Source organism: Nanorana parkeri, unplaced genomic scaffold (genome assembly GCF_000935625.1).
Source record: "Nanorana parkeri isolate BGI_ZX_2015 unplaced genomic scaffold, ASM93562v1 scaffold538, whole genome shotgun sequence".
NCBI lineage: Eukaryota > Metazoa > Chordata > Amphibia > Anura > Dicroglossidae > Nanorana > Nanorana parkeri.
In genome coordinates this window covers 758,384-780,579 of record NW_017306806.1, presented here as the reverse complement: position 1 = coordinate 780,579, position 22,196 = coordinate 758,384, and the positions used below count along the sequence as shown (strand labels likewise).

Here is a 22,196-nt window from a genome sequence, read left to right as displayed (position 1 = left end):
GTGTCCATTGCCTATATATAACTGGGGGTGTGGCAGGGGGGTGTCCTTTGCCTATATACAGGGCTTGAAAAATTTTAGGGCTTCTCACCAGTCGGTCAAAAATTTCACCAGTCAGCATGACCGGACTATAGCCTTGCAATATATGTTAACATTTTTAGGGACACATAGAGCTTTCTCTGGGAAAATAATCAACACTGGGGGGGTATTTTTTACTATATAATGAAAACAGTACAGTACATTTTTTGGGGGAAAAAAAGTGTTTCCTACGTTATGTTATAAAACATTTATTCATTTATTCTTACCCATATTTGTAGTAAAGTATAAAAGGCGGGGTCACGTTGGGTAAATAGACACCAAACATGTCAAGTCTTAAAATTGCGTGCGCCCGCAAAATCGCAAAAAATTACACTGAAAATTGGCCATATTTTGACGCTTTACACACTTATATTATTTATCAGTTTAGTGTAATTAATGGCCCTAAAATTATTGCTCACACTCCGACGTTCGCGTGATATGTAACATGTGCTGCACAATAGGCGCAATCATCGTTTTCGCTAGTAGGCGCACCCGACGCATGTTTGCGTGTGTATGTGGGGGGCTTAAAAAAAATGTTGTGCTTTTTTATGCTTTAATTTTATGTATTTTAGGGGGGTCATAGGGGGCTAGAGAGGAAATGAAAGGGAGATCGTGTACCGAGCTCCCTTTCATCTCCTGTCACAGACCAGCCGTGCCGGTCCCGGGCCACACCGAGAACAGCGGAGCTCGGGACCGGCAAGGCAGTGACAGCTTCTCCTATACAAGCGATCTCTAGAGACGCCCGATCTCTTGAATGTAAAGCTCCCAGCCGGCCATTTAATTACAACGGCCGGGCGGGAAGCTACTCGTCGGGCTCCATAGTCCTGCCGTCACAGACGAGAGGACGAGCGGATTTTTCAAGCCCTGTCCATTGCTCTCGGTAATGTAACTGAGATGGCCAGATATGCCCCCTCCCATGCTCCTCAATCTAAGTCTGTGTGATGATACTGAGGGTTGTGGCTGATAGCACAAGGCGCTGCAGTGCAAGGGCTGGAAGAGCATTTTTACTGCAATAAATAGGTGCTTTAAAGAACTACAGGGAAAAAAAATGTTTGAACCTTTGCACAGCGCTCGCTGGTTACTATTTAAACCGGCGCACGCTGTCACTTGTCTTTGTTCTATCAAAGTTTGTGACCACGTTGAAACGTGGTCATACATTTTAATGTAATCCCGCAATGTTTTACGGCGATGGAATGTGTGACCGCCAATAGGTGAAGCATTCCAACCCTTTATCGGCTGTTCCAGGGCAGATCGTATGTGCAGGAGAACCGATCTGCCCTGGAACAGCTGATCGATCCTGAAATGTCACTTCTATCTGACTTTGTGAATGCAAATCTCACATTCCACAGTTATCACCAGATGATTGAAAACAATGTCCATATTTGTATGTATTAGGAGCACCAACAGAAAGATTCAAAACCACTGATTCAGAACCATCAGATTAAACGATTCAGTTTGCTTCTTTGTACTTTTATCCCTACCCAGTGACCCTACATGATTTCAGTTGTTTTAAATCTTTTCGTTGGCATCCCCAATACATACACACCATGAAGAACCTGACAGCCCCCTAAATGCCGCACGGATCTCCTGAGACCCTGGCGACATCATGCCGTGAGCAACTCAGAGTATGTAGCTTTATATTATTCTGCATTGCTGCATAAAGTATTGCTGGGATTTGTAGTCCGCTATAGCTGATGGGATTATTCTGCAGTGCTTTACAATGTATTGATGGAGTTTGTAGTTCTCTATAGCTGGTGGTATTCTCCATTGCTCTGTAATGCATTACTGGGATTTGTAGTCCTCTATAGTTGGTGGTAATATTCTGCATTGCTGTATAATGTATTGCTAAGATTTCTAGTCTCTCTACAGCTTGGAGTCAGTGGCAGATCTACCGGGCCCTGGCGCTCCAACACTGACTCCAAGCTGTAGAAAGACTACAAATAGCAGCCCGGACAGGAGGGCCCCGGTGACCGTTGCCATTTCCATAAAAAGGCCACCAAAATCCTCAGCACCAGGCCCGTGATTCTCTTAATCTGGCCCTGACTACACTGCACTACACTGACTTCTACACACTATATTTAACTCCAGCAACAAACTACATAAGGCTGCAGTGTAAGCCGCCAGCTTTGTGAAGTTGGCACCCCATGTCTGTAAAACCTGAATGAAAATATACCATTCGTTTGTACCGCGTTTGTGCTGATTTGTGCTGCAAAAACGAGCGTTTGTGCCGATTCGGTTTCTGAGATATTAAACATTCAATTTAATGCAAGCCCCGCCCACTTTGCACCCCATGTTGCTGAATTTTAAAAACAAACACGCCATTCGTTTAACTCAGGTTTTACAAACATGGGGTGCCAACTTCACAGAGCTTAAGCAGCCTTATATAGTTGGGGCTGGGACTTAGCTGTGAGCCATGATTGGGCAAAGTCATCGTTATTTTGCCCAATCATGGCTCTCACAGTGCCCTGTGCTGTGATTTGGCAAAGTCTTGCACCTGGTCAGGTGCATTGCTTTAGCCAGTCAGGGCTCTCACAGTGCACTGTGTGGTGCACAGTGCCTTGTGGGGCGCTCGGCGGGCGAAAAGCCCGACGAACGCCCTGATAGTTCGTGTGTTCGGCGAACACATGAACAAGCGATGTTCGAGTCGAAGATTGAGCCCATCACTACTGTACATTATATTATACAGACAATGAATATCTATTGTTGGGGCTTCTTCACCCTGAACTGACACGATAAAAACAATGGGAGTGGCGAGCGCACAACAGGTGTGGAAAGTATGGAAAAATCTTAAATAACTTTAAAAACCTTTAAAAGCACTTTAAAAAATAAAAAAACTTTTTTATTTTATATATATATATTAAAACCGGGGAAAAATTGTTTTCTTTACATTTTTTCCTCTTTTTTTATATTTTATTTGTCCTAAGTGAGGCGTTAGGTACACATGTGTGATATAAATATATAGACCGATCTGTCCTCTAACATACAATATATAATGTGTGTGGGTGCATTTTGTAAGAAAGTATATCACTGACGTGGAAGAATCACACAGCAAAAATGTCAAAAGTGCGTCCCGTCATTTACCAACAGGAACTGGAAACAAGCTCGGTCATGAAGGGGTTAATATTCAGTCCCAAAACCTCAGCCTGCAAATATAAGAGCAGCCACCAGAGGGAGCCAACGTCACACCGAGAAGAGTTCTCATTAGAATATTCACATTACAATAATAAAGTTTTACAGCCGGTTTCAGCGAGAGGCGAATTGCTGATGTTAAAGTGTGAACTTCTTTTCCAGAGATCAGTGCCAGGGGATAGTTATGCGTTTGTAAGGCATGGCCACACCCCCTACACCGCCTATTGCTCCGCCCTTCCAGTGATAGAGATTCAAGAGATCCATTATTTATGTTTTGTATGTGTTGAAACGCTAATTTCCTGACCATTGTGTTGATTCTCTGGCCTCACTGACTAGCAGCAAGTCTGCAGAGGGGACTTTTCTCCAACATTCTAGAGCTGCATATCTGTTCTGGGTTGGCGGGTCAAGGTGGGTACCGGGCGGTGCGGGTGGGTACCGGGCGGTGCGAGTGGGTCCCGGGCTCCATGGCTCTACAGGCGGTGCGGAGCCTGCCTCTGCGGGCGCCGGAAAGGAGGAGGAGATGTATGACCGACGCAGTCAAAGAAATAGCGGGAACTTAGGCAGCTGAACTTCTTAAAAAATTTAAAGGGCCGCTATCGGCCCTTAGTATCAGGGAAATCTTCACGAGTGCAAGTACTCATGAAAATGCCCCGTGTCGGACGAGTATCGGAACATCCCTACCAGAGAGGTTCTGTCTGCTAGACTTACGGTATATAGAGCAGAGTAAACCTTTCCGGGATATAATGTGTCACTTGGGGGCGTCAGGGAGCCGCTATCTAATAGCGGGAGACTCCCGGAATGACCAGGAGAGTTGAGATGTTTGTAAATGTACGAGATATACTGACCTCATTTAGGATCGGCAATGTTTTATATACAGTATATATATATACATGCATTAAATTGTATTAAATATCAGGTTTCTCTTCATCTATGTTCCTGGTGACATTTTGAGGTCAGGAGGGAACTATTCAGCTTTGCGATCAATATTCCCCGCCGTGATTCCCAATATAAAGGCTCTTCAATGATCCCAGGTGGGGGAACTCCAGACATACGGAATATCGGATCTGCGTGGATCCTCGGGGGAGCGGAGTCTTTAGGATATTATGGACATTTCTCTCGGGAAATAAATGATGATCATTGCTTGTCCCGGTCTGATGAAGGACATTCTCCCATCATTCACCTGAGATGGTGAAAGTGTCACATGTACGATGTTCAGTCCATTCCCAACCTCAGCAAGGAGAAAAATACACCAAAGTCATGTGTGGCCCCTGAGTGCCAGTGTGATGTCATGTAGCATACACACGTGTGTCATAAGTGTCACATCCAGCTGTACATGTAACATGTGTGTGTGCAAATGGGCGGTGACTGGGAGGGGCCACAGATCAGAATAGAGGAAATTATGAGTGGGAGGGAAGAAGATGAGGCTGGACGTTCGGTCAGCCGGGGCGGACGGCGGCGGGAGGTCTGAGGAATCGCCAGAGGTAAGTGTCACTCGGGCTGCGCTGGGTCAGTACAGGTAATAGCACATAACGCTCATGAACACAAATATAAAAGTTTTGGGGTCATTTTTTGTATCACTTCTAAATGTTTTTAGCTCTGAACTCTAGACGGATATAAGACATAAAATGCATTTAATACAAGCAGTGCGAGTACCTGAAGGTGACCTGGTATCAGCCTCTTGTCTTCCTTATACAGCAGAGCACAGACTGGGGGAGGGAGCAGTACTAGGCGCCAATCAGATATGTTGCAGTGCTCATGTGGTAACTATGAGCATGATGATAGGTGGAGAGAGCAGAGTGACAAGTGAGTGAGTGGTTCACTAACCAATCACAGGCTGGGGGTGGGACAAGCCCCGGAGAGGATACATTGGTGTAGAGAACACGATCCCTCCTTCATATGCATATGTACGGTCCTAGTTTGATGTGTGAAGATCCAAATAATGCAGCTTTTGTGTCTTCTGTTCCCCGGAGAGGAATTATGAAAAAGCGTTCCAACATTTTAGCTGAAAAAAGTCAGTGAAAGTTTAAATGTTTATCACTGGAACTGATACCCCCAGCACAGCGGGCACTGTGATACCCCCAGCACAGCGGGCTCTGTGATCCCCCCAGCACAGCGGGCACTGTGATACCCCCAGCACAGCGGACTCTGTGATACCCCCAGCACAGCGGGCTCTGTGATACCCCCAGCACAGCGAGCTCTGTGATACCCCCAGCACAGCGAGCTCTGTGATACCCCTAAAGAAAGCACATTACTGAGATTTTTTTGTAATTTCATCACATAAATGTATTAATCCGCCAGCAATCCCTACACCAACATTTAAAATAACTCTATAAATAAATATGTATCAAAAAAGTTGCAGAGCCTGCGGACCCAGTTCATATATACATATAGTTTGTTTGTTGACTTCCTTATATCAATGCATATAGTATAGCTCGGCTTTTTTCACAGAGTACGGAGTTAAACGATGTATTGATTGTATTCTGATGTGTGTAGTATATCTTTGCATGTCATAGATATCTCAGCAGTTCATGTTTGATTTGTATCCAAAATAGCTTGAGTGTCATCGTATGTACAAAGTGATTGTTATTTTGCACATATGACGACAAACTTTTTGATATGTATTGTGGCAATGCCATGGTGTCTTTTGGCAGTGCGTGGCAATGCCATGGTGTCTTTTGGCAATATAGTCACCCAGGTCTCTCAGGCAGGGGGGGCTGAGCAGTTCCAGAAAGCGCAAATGTTTACTGGGGAAGAGCCGGCTTTGCAGTTCTTCCCGGGTTTTCCGGATTTGGCTCGGGTTCCTGGACCTGGGTCCGGGCTTTAGTGGTGACCAGCACCGAATGATGGTGCACCTGTGCACAGCCCTTATGAGAAGGATGCTAGCTCATGTTCAGGGCTCCAGCTGGGAGACAGAGGAGGTCTCCACCCTGGGACCAGTCTGTGTCTGGCGGACTGAGGAGTGGGTCACCTGTGTGGTGAAAACGTTTGGTAATCAGACAACCTAAAGTCGGTGGAAAGTTCTATTTTTGGATGTGCATATGTTCCTGTGCAAGAGATGATAACGGACCCCTGCGAGGGTAATCACATTGTTTTGAGAACTTTCATTAAATAAAAGTGGGCAAGGATGCCCTTAAAAGAAGTCATAAGCGACTGGATGCGTCCTTAATGCGCTACCATTGGAGGCTAAATCTCACAATATCTATCTATTTATTTATAGAGTTATTTTAAATGTTGGTGTAGGGATTGCTGGCGGATTAATACATTTATGTGATGAAATTACAAAAACAAACTCAGTAATGTGCTTTCTTTAGGGAAATTTTGTATTAACAAAATCTGAGCTCACAGAATATACACTTCGCCCTCCATAATGATAAGATGGTGTCCTGAGCACTTCCTCATTCTTTGTATAGCTGTGTTGTTTCCGTCAGCGGTAAAGAGAAATGGAGACAGTAAAACCTCGCCGATCCCTCAGGCAGCTATACACACCTACAGGTGAAACTCGAATAATTAGAATATCGTGCAAAAGTAATGGCAGTAAGTGCTGCAAAAGGGGCCCAAACCAAGTACTGAGTACATATGCATGCTTGTACTTTTCAGAGGTCCGATATTGTTCTATGTACAATCCTTGTTTTATTGATTGCATGTAATAATCTACTTTTTTGAGGTTGTGGATTTGGGGTTCTTGGGGTTTTCATGAGCTGTAAGCCATAATCATCACAATTATGACAAATTACGACTTTGAACTATCTTGCTTTGCATGTAATGAGTCTCTCTCATATATTAGTTTCACCTTTTAAGTTGCATTAGTGAAATAAATGAACTTTGCACGATATTCTAATCGAGTTTCACCTGTATACAGCGAACAGATACAATACACTGAACCATTGAATTGACCACTACTAACTCGTTATCTTTTAACGAGTTAATCCCTTTTCTTTTGCAACAATACACTGAACCCCCTGGAGGCACCCCGTGATACAAGCATACCCTAATCTTCTCACATTAGATATCAGAACTTCCCTTTTAACCTTGAAGATGAACCCTAGACAGATATACAAATAATACAGCTCAGTATTCGTGAATACATCATCCATTATAACTCGTATACATTGTAAGTCCATACAATGCAGTGACAGTGGCACTGAAGACAACGTATATAGGTCATTGTTCCTGTAAATATCCTCAGCTTCTACTTCCTATAAAAGGTTAACCCTTTCTTGTTCAGTAAAATGTTTGTTATTTTTTTTCAGGATCCCATTGTGAATCCTTCCACCAAATCCCCAGGTAATCTGCCGACATTTGTTTGTCTTCAAGATATTGTAGCCGATGTTGTCTGTAGGACATGATGGTGGCCACAGTGGCCATAAAACATGACTATGATCCTGATGGTTGCTGGATATCATTGAGATCGGGGAGGTTGTAGGACACAATGTTAGACATGCTGGTTGAAGGAGATGATGGTAGGCATGGTGGACACATAATATGATTGGGCTTTTGGTGGCTGTAGGATGTTATGATGTAGGACATGATGGAGGGGCTGCAGGACATGACAAATGTTATAGTGACTGTGGGATGATTGACGGATGATTGGAGTCATGGTGGTTTGATGACCTGCTGGTGGTTGGTGTAGAATATGAATTTGTTTATGGTGGCTGAAACAAACAATTATGTGCATGACAGCTGTACATGATGGGGACCTGGTTGTCTGTATAACATGTTGGTCATGGTAGGTGTACAACATGATAGTGAAAATGATGGTGGTCATGGCTGGTGTAGAAAATGATGGTGGTCACAGTTGGTGTATGAAATGAGGTTGGTCATGGCTGGTGTATGAAATGATGGTGGTCATGGGTAGTGTATGAGGCTGCTTTTGACTGGTGTAGCAAATGATGGTGGCCCCAGTTGGTGCAGAAAATACTTGGGGTCGCAGTTGGTGTATGAAATGATGGTGATCACGATTGCAGGAGGACCTGAAGGTGGTCACAAAGCCTGTAGGAGAGGATCCAGTTCATGATGACTGAAGGAGATGACGCTGAATATTGAATGTCGGACATTCTGGTTGAAAACTGTATCAGTTGTATGAAGTTTTGTATACTGACTGGTGTAAAAAAAGAAGTTTAATGGCCTTGTCTTTGTAACAGATGTTTCGGCACCGAGTAACAAAACACAGCACGTCACACAGGACCCTCCGTCCTCTCTGGTTCTGATAGAGAACCTTCAGGACAGCTACACCTCTGACATGTTCATCCTCCTGCTGGAGAATATAAGTGAGAAGAACGAGGACACAGACTTCCATGTGGAGAGAATTCCAGAGAAACAATCTGCTGTCGTCGCCTTCTCATGTGATATCGGTGAGAACCATCACTGACCCAGAACCCTTCCCTCGTAATATAATCTACAGAATTTTTGACATCATTTGACTATATTGTGGTTCTGAAAATGCGTTATTGTCTCATTTATAATCACCCCGTGTGTCATTGTAGTCTTTACATTTGTAGCCAATGTTCATGTGTGTAAACATTGATGTACTAAAAAGGAACTAAGAGCTCATTGGTTTTTAAAATTTCTGCTGAGGTTCCCATAGTCCTGAGATGTCAGCTCCAGATCTGAGTCTTGGGTTTCTGGAGACGCCTCTGGGAGGCACCTCTTGGGACAGATCTGCCTGGACACTTACCTCTGATACCAGGACTATGAAGAATAATGATGCCAACTGAAAACATACAAGTAAACAATCACCTCTCCTGAGATAAACCCTTGATATCTCAGTAAGGCTTGTGGTCTAAATCCACTTCATTTTTAGATCTTGTGTCCTTTCTACACAATGGAAACCTTGTGAGGAAGCTGCTATGAGAATTCCTCCCAAACCAAGAGCCGCCTGATAGCAGTTTATTCTCTATTGTATGAATTCTGAAGGGAGACCCATCACCCACCATGTGAGCATCACTCAATATATGACAGATACCCAGAATAAGAGAATTGATAATATAAGCATCACCCAACCTATAAGCGTCCCCCATAATATGAGCATCACCCAACCTATGAGCATTACCCAATGTATAATCTTTGATGATAGTGTGAGCATTCCCACAGAACCCTCCAATCTGTAAACATGGGACAGCCGAATCCTCATTATGTACAGCAATTCTAGACATTTAGGGCCCACTCACACTATAGCGTTGCACTCTCACAGTATGAGGATTGATTTATTTTCACTTAGATTAGATTTGATCACCGTGGATTTTGCCCAAATAGAAGATGAATGGAAGAATATCCTGTGCAATGTTGGGTCAGTCTGGTCTACCAAAGTGATGAACCAAAACATCTGTGTGATATCAGACTCTAAATATTTTGTGACCATAGCAAGTCATGAGAGCCTCTACTATGCAGCTATCATCCAACGGCCATATTTACACCCAACCTTTTTAAGTATTGTAGTATCTGCTAGTATGATCCCCTATGCATACTGTGTATCCCTAAAAACCACTGCTGGTACTCTGAATCCAATAGATGTTCAGAGGTACAGTGGTGACCCGTAACATTTTCAATAGAGTGGAGAAGGGTTCGACCCTCTGTCAAGTTTTTATTGCCTGAGTTTATTGCCACAGTTTTTATTATCTGAGTCCACATTAGGGAGATTCACCCTGTGAGCAGCGGCGTAACAATCACCATAGCGACCCAAGTGGCCGATATGGGGCCCGGGGCACAGTGGAGCCCGGCCAGATACCGTGCGGACTGCTTGGGTCGCTATGGGATCCTCTGCTGGTGGCTTTCACTGGCGGCTGAAGACGAACACACTACTGTTCAGATCACTGACAGTAATGTGTGCAGCAGCGCGTTCCTTTCCACAGAGTCAATGAGAGGCAATAGCGGCAGTGGAGGAGGAGGCAGGGCCCGTGGTCGGCAGCAGGGGAGGAGGCGGGGCCCAGTGACGAAGGAGGTGGGGCCCATCAGCGACCGTGGAGGAGGTGAGGAGAGAGGAGGACGAACAGGTAAGGAGTGCGACCAGCCCACCTGAGGGTGACCCTGCATAGCCCACCATAGAGAGTCTATGGTGGGCTCTGAAAGTTCCCCCTCAGGTGGGATCTCGAGTGGGCTCTGCAAGGGGTATAACTAGAAATCACGGGGCCCCATACAAAATTTTGCTATGGGGCCCTGTGATTTCTAGTTACGCCCCTGCCTGTGAGGACAATATTTGAGTTGTCCCCAGAACAAGAGGTAAGGGGAAATGTTCCAATAGGAACAACTGTTCTGGGGACAACTGTCCAAGGGGAGAATTCCCCTCAGTTTGGGTGATTTCTTTGAACTTTCTGAGGCAGGAAGTGAAGGGAAATTTCACAGACAGCAAAAAAACAAAAGAAAAATAATATGAACCGGTCCGGGGCTTTAATCTTCTCTTACTCTATGTAAAACTTATTAAACAGAATTAGCAATGCATAGACTCTGTGGAAGTCCAGGCACAGACAATTCTACAATGTGCTGCTCTGTACCGCACAATTATTTCCCTACATCATTTTCTTTATGTTGGGTACTTCAGCTTTCGTTGTACTTCCATCATGCTTAAGCTGTAAGAGCTGTGCCTCTTATACAGTGAAGCCCTCATATTGTTTATCTGCCCCTCTTCTTCCCTTGGCCATTCATAGGACTGTTTACCAGATTTGCAAGGCTGACAACTGGTCCTCTGTTCTCTAAGTTCTACTAGGTGGTTGTTCAGGCCTCATCTAATGCCAGCTTTGGGTGTAAAGTCCTTCAGCCAACTCTTGGAGCTGCAGAAAGTCCCTAGTACTGTTGTCATTTCTTGGGCCTGTTAGCACTTGCACGCTGTGTTGGCCCTTTTGGACGTCCCCGTGTTCCTTAATGGATGAAAATGAAAATAGGATTTTGTTGTCACTGTAAAGTCCTTTTCTTGGAGTCCATTATTTCCTGTGCCCCTCAATGGGCTTCAAGAAAAGGATTTTACGGTTAGCACAGAAATCATATCATATACATGATATCAGTTAATGAAACAATTTTATTTTTTTTACCAGATATTTTGGCCATTGTTGAAAAATTTTCAAGAAACTCCAGAGTCCGGGCACTTAAAATGACGGCACAGCTTCTGGAAGAAACTAAAACTATCAGGGTTGAGGGTCTCCCCCCTGAAACACCTGAGGATTTCATCAGCCTGTATTTTGAGAACTCAAAGCATGGCGGTTCCGGAACCAATGAAACATTAGCCATTTCTGAAGAGGGCGCCGCACTGGTTACATTCTCCACTGTGGAAGGTACGTTGTGTGTCATGCTGGTCAGCACTCGCAATACTGACCTGCAATTTAATATCATTAATTAATATGAATAATCTTTCTGAAGATCATCTCGTGCAAAAACAAGGCATTCCTGTGTCTATTGTCCATCATACCTCTAAGAAATAAAAATCACATTACTGATTTATGTTATTTAGGCCTAATACTACTAAATATAGGCAGATTATGGGTGAAGACTTCCTGTATTAAATACTCCAGGAACGTATACTGTCCTATTTGTTGTAACATCTTATGGAGCTGCCTAATTATAGGTTCCATCAACCAGCCGCCTGGATAATGGGCTATATACACAAAAGTACAAAACACAAAAAGGTCCCCAGCACACCTACCAGCTGGCCTGCAACAAAACAAATTACCCCGTCTAACAGTGTGCGTTAAAAGCAGAGGTTTTAGTTGCACAAACTTTTGGCCAAAAATATGTAGAAGCCGCACTGCCACCGTCAAGGCTCCTCTGTAAAGTGCGGTCCTAACTCTATTTATACGAGTCTCCAAGTTGGAGCATATTGATGCAGTCGCTAAATTAAATGCAGGTGCACCAGGAGGCAGCCTACTCACCCTCAAAAGGTGCAGGGACACGCTGGAGGCCCGACAATCAAAAATGCACGCTGGGACTCCCAGTGCGTCCCCACATCCCAAATAGTCAAACTAGAAAAAGATGGTAACCGCATTGGGAAGGCTTGCAACATTGTATTGTTGTAAGCCTTCCCATGTGCACCCTGCTATAAAGGCTGGTTATAAATGTATGCGGTTACCATCTTTTTCTATATGCACAAAAGTATCCCATGAAAAAATAACAATACGTGAATAGTGAAATGTACCGGGGGACAACAGACTGAAGAGAGAAGCTGATTGGTTGCTCCAGATTCTGTCTGCTTCAGTTCTGATAAATTCCCCCCTATGTTTTTAGAAACTGCAGTATTATAAAATCAGTAGCTGAAACAGCAGGCAAATCGTGGTATAACAAGCCGGGTTCGGTACACAAGCAGTAGTATAGGAGCAGGCAGAAGGTCAGTAGCCAAAGGTATCAGGTACGAAGCAGAAGACGATGAGAGTAGTTGGTGAATCGGCAGCCAAAGGTCGGTACACGGGTAGCAGTATGAGTAGATTGTAGCACAGAGGGAGCAGGAAGCAAGATATTGGCAGGAGCACAATAATCTGGCAAACAGGAAGTGCAGAGGCGTGGCTTAAATAGGAAGTTCAAGGGAGGAGCAAGAAGTTCAGAGTTCAGCAGGAACTAGGTTTAACTGAGGATTACACAGGAGATCAGGCAAGGAGCTATCCAAGGTTCTAAGGTGGCTCAGCAGGTAGAACCACTACAGCAGAGGCCCTGGGTCCAGATCTGGTTCCTGACAATATTCCTTTTATAAATCATCATTTCTTGAGGACAAACTGACAAGGAAACAAATCGGACAGGTTCAGAAAAATCAGTAATGATAACAATTTAAATGTCTTTGAAATAACTATACAAACACAAATGTAAAAAAGTGAAAGGAAAATAATCGGTAACTATAGAGAGATTACATCGGCAAAAAATCCACCTGAGATGGATGTGTGCGTGTTGTGACATGAGGAGGGTGTTGGTGAAGAGTTATAACTGTGGCAGAGAAAAACGCGCCCTCGTTCCCCAAATTCCTCCATTCATGACAACACGTGTTTATGAGTGACATATTGTGTAGAATATTCTTCATGTCCCAGCAATGAAATTCTTATTGACTCTTCTCTTCCTCTGTGTTTTGTGCAGCTGCTAAGAAAGTTCTGGGAAGGAAGCATCAGTTTTCTAAGAAAGACGTATCTGTGTATCCGTATTATCCCTCACAGGATATCGTACTTTATGGAAAGCAAAGACCCCACATACAAAAACCAGAGCCGCTCACCTTCCCAATAAGTCCGTACATTTTGGGATTCATCCTCAGTAACGCCCAACAAAAAGACAACATGGAAACAACAATGGAGGCTCATACATGTGAGATCAAATGGCCGGATCTACTCTGCCCCAACCCCGAAATCACATTGAACTTTCCTGACACCCTCTCTACTCATCTCAGGACATTGGCAAAGCTTGTCCCAACATGGAACTACACGGTCCATGCAGAGTTCTCTCGTCTCATATCCAAGTACAAAGTCATAGAATATAAAATGGATCAGTCGGTCTGGGATGCTATTAGAGAACATGTCAGCAGCTCCACATATAACGAAGTTCTTATCAAACCTGACATAGCTGCAACGAAGGTTTTCCTGGCAGGATTTGTAAAGGATGTTACAAAGATTGACCCGACATTCAGAAAACTGGTGGAGGAAATCACTAAACAGGTGGAAAGAAAGAATGTCCGCCTCAAAGTTGATGTCATTGTTAATGCAGCCAATGAGGACCTGAAGCATATTGGGGGCCTGGCTGCGGCTTTACTGAAAGCTGCAGGTCCCAAACTACAAGAAGATTCTGATCACATTGTCAAGACAGAAGGTAGATTGTCCGCAGGTGAGTCGGTAGAAACAGACTCTGGTAGATTGCCATGCAAGCAGATTATACATACAGTTGGGCCCAGGTGGAACTCCAGATCAGCTGCACAATGTGATCGTCTGCTACAGAAAGCCATAACCAGCAGTTTAGAACTGGCTGAGAAGTACTGCCACAGCTCCATAGCAATCCCAGCTGTCAGCTCGGGTATTTTTGGTTGTCCTGTAGATAAAAGTGCAGAGAACATAATACAAGCCATCAAACAATACATGGCCAACAAACCTAAAGGCAGCTCCACCATTAAAGAAATCCATCTGGTGGACACTAATGAGAATACAGTACGAATCTTCGCCTCCACTCTGAAAAAGGAGTTTGGAGAGGAGGAAGCTGAACCCGCTCCGCAATATAGAGCGAAAAGACCTGAGAGGGTGGAGAGATCCTTCCCCAAGCAGAGAGTCTATGAAAAGAACGTATCTACTAATCAGATGATGACCAAAGAAAACATTGTCATTACAGTCAGCGTAGGATATATCCAAAGCGTGACAGTGAGTACTGAACTTACTTTGTGTACATTGTTTGTGTTTAGCTTTGGACCCGGTCAACTTTTACATTTTTCCAGCACTATTTTAAAAAAAGTATTTTTACAGTAAATACAAAGTATACATTTTATCCAATCATTGTCTCATTTCAAATGATAGTACAATGAAGTTTCTAGTCCAAATCATTTGCAAATGAAAAACGATGTAAAAAGATTGCAAACAGAACGGATGAAAAAAATAGTGATACTGTATTAATAAACTGCAGAAAAATAATAGCTAAAGACAAAAGGGAGGAAGGAGTTAATAAAGGGAGATTATGGTTAACTAAGGGTTAGTAAAGGATGAAATAGGAATGCATTTTATTTTTTAAAAACAATTTTATCTTGTAAGGTTTCTTTATGTGATGCCGCCCAAACCTTTGATCTACAAATGAAGAAAATAGTAAATAAAAGGAAGCAATACATTGTGACATTGTATATACTCAGTGATACTTGAAGACTATCTGCAGGTGTCATTGTACACAGGAGCTGCTGTGTGATATAAAATAACAGGCAGCTCGTGGTCAGCGGAATGCTTCTATGAAAATAGGTGGAAACCTGCAAAGTGTGTGTGGACTACAGGAACCACAATAGGTGGCATGCCAATGGCCACATGCTTCCTCTCTGGAGGATGCCCTGAGCTGTATTGCACTTTTACTTTTGAGTGAATTCCCTGTTACTAGGATCTGCACTTTAGTTGGTGAGATTTGTTGATGTGTTACACAGTTCCTGGGATGTATTCATCTCCCTTTTCCAAAACAGCCGTAACCATCCAATGCCGAACACATTCTTCTATTTGGGGTTCATGAGATTTTCTTTACTCGCCTCCAATGCTTGTTCTGGTTCATTGACTCAAAATATGAAAGCCATTAGTTCAGCGTAACAGCCAGGTACCTGGTATTTTTAGAAGGAGGTCAGCACTGGCTGTACTTCTCTCAGCATAGGTCAGATTTAGAGTATAGGTGCAGACCCTCGTTCTCCAATTACTTGCATTTCACAGTCATTTTTGGGCAACGGGAACAATTGTATCCGGGAAGATTTACAGCTGTCCAATATTTTGGGATCAGGCTTTTGGCCTCCTTCAGGAAGTGGGGTAGCAATGATTTCCTATATATAGGGGCAGGCCAAGGTGCATTGGGGAAAAAAGAGGTCCCGGGGGGGGGAGGTCTTGTAGAAGGGTCACAATGGTGATTTTCTCTAATAAGTTGATATTTTTATCATACGATTAATTAGTGAACACTGCCAACATCTATGGGGGAAGGGTGCCTGCATCTCCAACACAGTGGGAAAGTTCGGATGCCCCACCTACTTAGCCAAACTGGATCTCTGTACCACCAGACTAGGAGATTAAAATTACTCTCTAGAATAGTAGTATTTTGTAGAAGAGTTTTGGATCACTGATCAGAGAGGGTGTGAGACACTTCCTGCTCCCAATGGTGCAAGGTGTCCAGGGGATTTACATGTGCAGCCTCTAGGCGCACTTTGTACAGCAGTGGGATGGCATGAGAGGGAAGAGTTGTGGACAAAAAGACTTGTCCTATCAGGTTAAGAGAATCCACCTTTTGTAACAGTTTTGGAAGACTCTTAACAAAGTTGGAGAGTTGAAGCCGTCTCTAGAAGAATAGGGGTGTATGCCTCCATCTGTTTCCAAGAGATCAAGTACCTTGTCACCTTTGGTTATCTGGTGCAATCACAATGAGCCCTCAGTAGTCCAATGTTGGGGAGGCCTCATATCTGAACCTGGAGGGAACTGAGGATTTTCCAGAATGCGTATGAGGGAGAGCCTCGTTGCCAATTATGGATGGACCATACCAAGTATCTTCAGTGAAGTGGCCAGGCATCACATTTATGATACTTTGACTTCTGCACACAGCCACGGGTGAAGTGATCAGTATTCTTTCTCTATCACAATGGGGACACTGTCCAAAGTCTGCAGGACATCACCTGCTGTTGTGACTGGAGGAAAGGCCTATGAAAGTATGTAAGGGGATCTCCCCATTCATTTGTGTACCTGAGATTTGTGATGTTTCTCAGACAGATGCGGTTGTAAACAGCGTGGGAAATGACCTACGACTCAGCAGTGGCGGAGCATCGAAGGCTCTTTTAGACAAGGCCGGGGACGAGCTTCAGCAATGCCTGAATAAAGTCCGTTCTGGAGCTCAGGTGGAAGACGGTTCGGTGTTCATCACAGAGGGCTGTAATCTGTCCTGTAAGACTGTTATTCACGTGGTGGTTCCTCATTGGAATGGAGGAAATGGTTCTTCTGAGAAGGTAACCAAAAAAAATGTAAGCGTATCTAAACCATAAATAAAAAATGTCATATATTGCAGATCACCAGTCCTTAGATGCGTTAGTTGCATTAGTTTTCTTTTATCAGGCTTTTTTCCTTTATTTTCACCTGATGATCCTGCCAGTACCACACTTCCTGGCCTAGGGTGACAACACTTCATCACTGTACTGTATCCATGGAAGAGCAGTGTTGTCATCTCTGGCCTCCCCCACCAGCGCCCTCTAGTGTCTACTGTGTGGTAGTGCCGGCTCTGCTCGCTACCACACAGTAGACACTGCTCTGCACAGAGTCGGCATAGCGGACCGGCCCTGGCTGCTGTGCGGGCCACATTACAAGGTCCGGCGGGCCGGATTCGGCCCGCGGGCCTTGTGTTTGCCACCCCTGCCCTAGAACTACAAAATACCTTTCCTCTTCTCTTCTCTATTACATGTGGGTGTACTGTAGTTCACATAAGATAGCTGAGAAAGCTGCTAACATTGCTAACACAGCCACCACATTTAAGGACTTATAAGCTGCCATTTATAAATTACATTTGTTTCCCATATTTTTTTTATTAATTGAAAACGTTTTTGTTTTCCTGACAAATAAACATCTGCACACAGCAAACCACAACCAAACAATCAGAAAACCACAAAAATACCAACCTAAACCCAACAGCACAGACAGGCCCGTCTTTAACGCAGGGCAAAAGGGGCAGTTGCCCTGGGCCCAGTTATTGTTGTGGGGCCCAAAGCAGCCGCCCGTGGAGCCTGCACTGCTCGCTCCCTACCTGGAGATGCGGGATGTCAGTGTCCCGTCCCTTCTCCCCCCTCACCCTCCTGGTTTCCCTTATCTCTCCAGAGATAAGACAGACAGCAGAGATCGGCAGATCGGGACCTTTGTCTGCTCTGCCTAGCAACTGATGACGCTGATGGGCGGGCTGTCATAATAACGTACCTCGGCCCGCCCATCACCTCATCAGTTGCTAGGCAGAGCAGACAAAAGTCCTGATCTGCTGCCTGTCTGCAAGTAACAGCAGCGGGGAAGAGATTAGGGAAACCAGGAGGATGAGGGGGAGAGCACGGGGATTACAGGCTCAATAACAGACTCTGATCCCCTTGCAGACAGGCCGCAGAGACCAGAAGATCGGAACTTTTTTTTATCAAAGCACAGGGATCAGAGCCTATCATGCATGCCTAGACCAGCCGGCCCGCCCATCTGCATCATCAGTTGCTAGGCAGACGGGGGGCTGATAAAAAAAATATATAAAATAAATAAATTGATTTGGGATGTTGGGGTGGAGAGAGAAACTGGCCAAGAAAATGTTTGCCCGAGGTCCAATCAATATTAAAGATGGCCCTGAGTACAGATATTAAACATGACACATTCTATTCTATCCCATCCCTCTGGTTCTAAAGAGAGAACGAGAAAGAAAAAGAGAAGAGGTAAAAACCTCATACAAAATATTCCTCCGGCATTCCGGAGCGTAAAGTATATTTTATATTCCCACCAACTCTGTACCAGACCGGGTATCTGAAGCCATCCTGTCCTCATTTTTTGGGACTTGTTTAGAGCTCCCCCGTGCTTCAACTGCTGTGATCTCAAATTCAATTTGGTTGTTAATATCAATTCTCCCAATGTTAGTCATCGTGGTTAAATTAATTCTTCTAAGCCCCAGTCTCTTATCAACTTGATTTTCTGGAACCTCCAGATGCCCCATTATTATATTGAACATCTTCCTAATATTTGGCCAACTTGGGACCTCTCCAGATCGGATGTGTAAAGTCTCCGGGGTCCTTCTCTAGTACTGTTAGAACGAAGGCCTGCTCTATAAAGTGAATGGGGAGTTCTATACGTCCTATGGGCACTAAATACTTCGGAGTTCCTCTGTGAGAGGCTGTTATTCAGACCTCATCATCCTCAGCATCACGTCATATGCCTTCAGACCATTGCCCTCTACATCTCGGGGGATATTTTTGGATTGATTTGTTGGATATAGAAGAGATAATACACTTTGTACCATCAGACATCCCCGGATCCTTCTCCTGGGAGCCTATTGCATGACACGGTTGTACATTCCGGGAAAAGCTTTGTTTCGGTATAGAGAACTCTTCCTGTAACCGATGAAATGATTTGAGGGAATTGTTACAATACACTTGGTCCGATCTTAGAATACAATGTTTACATGTTGTCTGTCGGTTTGTTGTCTCCTTCTGAAGTCCTGACTGGTCACGTCTCCGCCAAGCTCAGTTTTTGATCATCGTTTTATAATTGTGTTACGTTTTAGATTTTCAGGGAAGTCGTGAGGAGCTGTTTGTGTGAGTCAGAGAAGAGGAAAATGAGATCCATAACATTCCCGGCCATCGGGACCGGAGTTCTGGGATTTCCAAAAAGTTCTGTCGCCACTTTTATGTTTGAAGAGATTCTCAAGTTTAGCAGCAAAAGTAACCCCCAACATCTGAGAGAAGTGTGCTTCATTCTGCATCCCAGTGATAAGGAAACAATATCGGTAAGTTCACTTTAATATGAATTCCTATAAAAAAGTATGATTCAGGGTGCATCTGCTGCTTCCGTTATGGGTCAGATGGTCAACCAGCGAGTTTTTGAAGGGAATACACAGTGGTTTTATATATTTTTATTTATTACGGTCAGGAAATATATATATGTGTATATATATATATATGTATATATACTGAGTGGCCAGTTTATTATGACCACCTGACGTTTGTAGGCAAATTAGCTATAATTTGGCGCTGAAGTTGCTAGTGGGCCGGACCATTATAAATAGGGAAGCGGGTTGGTTACCACGACAGTAGAAGTGATTTCTGAAGATACGGGGAAACAACGCGATGTAACAGCCTTGGAACGCGGGATGATTGTTGGCGCTCGGAGCCATGGAGCGAGTATCAGCAATACAGCAGAATTCGTTAAATGTTCAAGAGCGGTTCATTGTTAAAGTGTTTAAAAACTGGACTGTCAGCCGAAAATCTGGGTCTGAACGTGCGAATTGTGGCCGTCAGCGACTAGTCAATGTTAGGGCAGAACGGGGGAGGGGCAAGACTGGTACAAGACAACAGAAGGGCAACAGCGCCGTGTCAGATTCCTCGCATCACCTTTCATCATCTCGTGGAGTCACCAGGCGGCCCAACCAAGTACTGATGGGGTGGTCATAATAATCTGGCCACTCAGTGTATATATATTATACAGTATATGCATACACACAGTATATTACAAACAGAAGTCAGAGCAAAAACTCTCATGACTTGGCCTGGTGTATGGAGGAGGTGAGGTGTGCGGTGAAAGGCTTCTTCCCTTACCAGTGACAGGTTTTTTAGGATGTCAGAAATTTTCTTTGTACAATATCATAATTTCGCTCAGATCATACAGTGGAACGCCAAAGCAAATATGTGCATTTGTTAGAAGTAGATATAGTAGATATATACTATATAGTAGATGCACGTGGGACTGCTCACTAGTAGCATCATACTGCAGACATATTGCCCATTGGGCAGGCAGGTCACCCAGGAAGCTGTAAAGCTGAATGAGGAAATGGTGACACCTTTTGTGGAGAATGTACTAAGTGATTGCAGATGGCGTCCTGATGAGGACTCAAACATGAAGACCTCAGTGCTGCAACACAGAAGTACTAAAGACTAAGTCACCATGCTGGTATACAGTATATATGTATATTGTGGTAGAACAGAGCTCATTGCTATTTCTTTCATCCCATTCAGGAGTTTTCCAAGGAACTGAGCAGCCGGATGGACCGAAATGCCACAGTAAGAACTCGGAGCAGTATGGCGGCTCCAGGACCCTCCCACAGCTCACAAGTTGGTGCTGGATCCAGTCCAGGTGAGTGAGCACAGCCACAGACAGGCAGGCATCTCACCAAGAGTAGCATGTTCAGATCACCAGGACCCCCTATTCCTCTACGCACTGCGGTTGTTTTCAGCTCGGCGTGCTGATTTCCAGAGCGGGAGTATCGGTGGCACAGTTCTGGGTTTGGGATAATTCCTCTTCTTTTTGCCTGTTGCAGGTTTCTTTGGTACAGTGAGCACTCCAGTGGCCGGAACTCATGAAATGAAGGTCGGATCGGTCACTTATCAAGTGAAAACGGGAGACGTAACGAAGGAGGACACTGACGTCATTGTCAACTCAACTGACAAGACATTCACCATGCGATCAGGTATCTCCTAATGGGGGAGAGATAAATCACTTTAGACACTTTCGTTCCCCCCCCACGATTTATTCCAAGCCCCAGAGATGGTCATCTGTAATCCAATTTGGTTTTCAGTCCAGTACACTTTGCCTTCATCCCGTGTGTCACCTCCTTCATTGTCCATTCCCGCTCCGGCCCCTCGTTGGATTCTCATTATGCTCTTTTCTTCCCTCCTAGGTGTGTCTAAAGCCATCCTGGATGCTGCGGGACAGAGTGTGGTGGATGAGTGCACTCGGCTCGGTAAGAAGCCCCAAATAGTCATTGTAATACCTGGCAGCCATATTGGCGGTGGGATAAATATTCTTCCCTTGAGGATCACCTACAGAGCATGGAACTCAACGACTCTAGATCTGTGCAGCCTCCACTATCCCCCCAATATTCAGAGGAAGATGTCTGCCTCCAATGCTCCTCTAGGAGATGATACCCCCATGCCTTGCAGAGATCTCCTCATACTTCCTGGAAGTGAAGAAAAATCTACTTGACTGGGCAAGGGTAACAAAGTGAACCTTATGGAGTCATAGGCATTCCCTACTCTATCCAAGACTAAAAGAAAACTCAGACTTTACATACTATAGAGTATAACCAACCTTCTTGACATTTCTGCTATAGATTATTTTTTTGAGGGTTAGCTATCCACTGTATATCTCTCATTTCCTTTTGTGATCTTTGTAACACTTTCGATCAGCCGGTAAATGCTCGCTGTTTTGTACTCTTGTGATCGGGAGTCAGCGCTCACACCCGGGTTAATGACACCTCATAGAGACAATGTGATGGGATGATACAGAGATACATTGTACAAGTTGTATGTCGGGTGCGGATTTCTTATTGGATTGTCTTTTTCATCTACAGGATCTAAGGGTAAAAAGCATATTGTGACCCAGAGTGGAAATCTTCGCTGCAAGAAAATCCTCCATAAGGTCGGCACAAATTCAGCCAAGGAAATCCAAACTTTCATTACTGAGTCTCTGACTGAGTGCGCTGGACTCCGGGCTAAATCCGTGGCCTTTCCTGCCATAGGGACAGGTCTGTGGTCTGTTACATTTTCTGCCATATTTTATTCATTCTACATGTCACTGTAACTTTCACCCGTGTCACTGTCCCCTCCCCCATTGTCACTGTCCCCTCCCTGTGTCACTGCCCCCTCCCCATGTTACTTCCCCCCCTTCCTGTGT

At 44.4% G+C, this 22,196-nt stretch overlaps 1 protein-coding gene across 1 annotated transcript in view; it reads left to right on the top strand.

The window, feature by feature from the left end:
- Positions 1-4,622: 4,622 nt before the first annotated feature.
- Positions 4,623-22,196, top strand: part of LOC108791262 (poly [ADP-ribose] polymerase 14-like) — a 23,192-nt gene continuing 5,618 nt past the window's right edge. The window contains exons 1-11 of the mRNA XM_018561695.1: positions 4,623-4,685; positions 7,455-7,488; positions 8,346-8,555; positions 11,229-11,465; positions 13,246-14,504; positions 16,571-16,807; positions 19,093-19,314; positions 20,540-20,657; positions 20,842-20,991; positions 21,202-21,264; positions 21,874-22,047. Of these exons, the coding sequence (XP_018417197.1) occupies positions 4,623-4,685; positions 7,455-7,488; positions 8,346-8,555; positions 11,229-11,465; positions 13,246-14,504; positions 16,571-16,807; positions 19,093-19,314; positions 20,540-20,657; positions 20,842-20,991; positions 21,202-21,264; positions 21,874-22,047 (2,767 nt within the window). The remainder of the gene's footprint in view (positions 4,686-7,454; positions 7,489-8,345; positions 8,556-11,228; positions 11,466-13,245; positions 14,505-16,570; positions 16,808-19,092; positions 19,315-20,539; positions 20,658-20,841; positions 20,992-21,201; positions 21,265-21,873; positions 22,048-22,196) is intronic.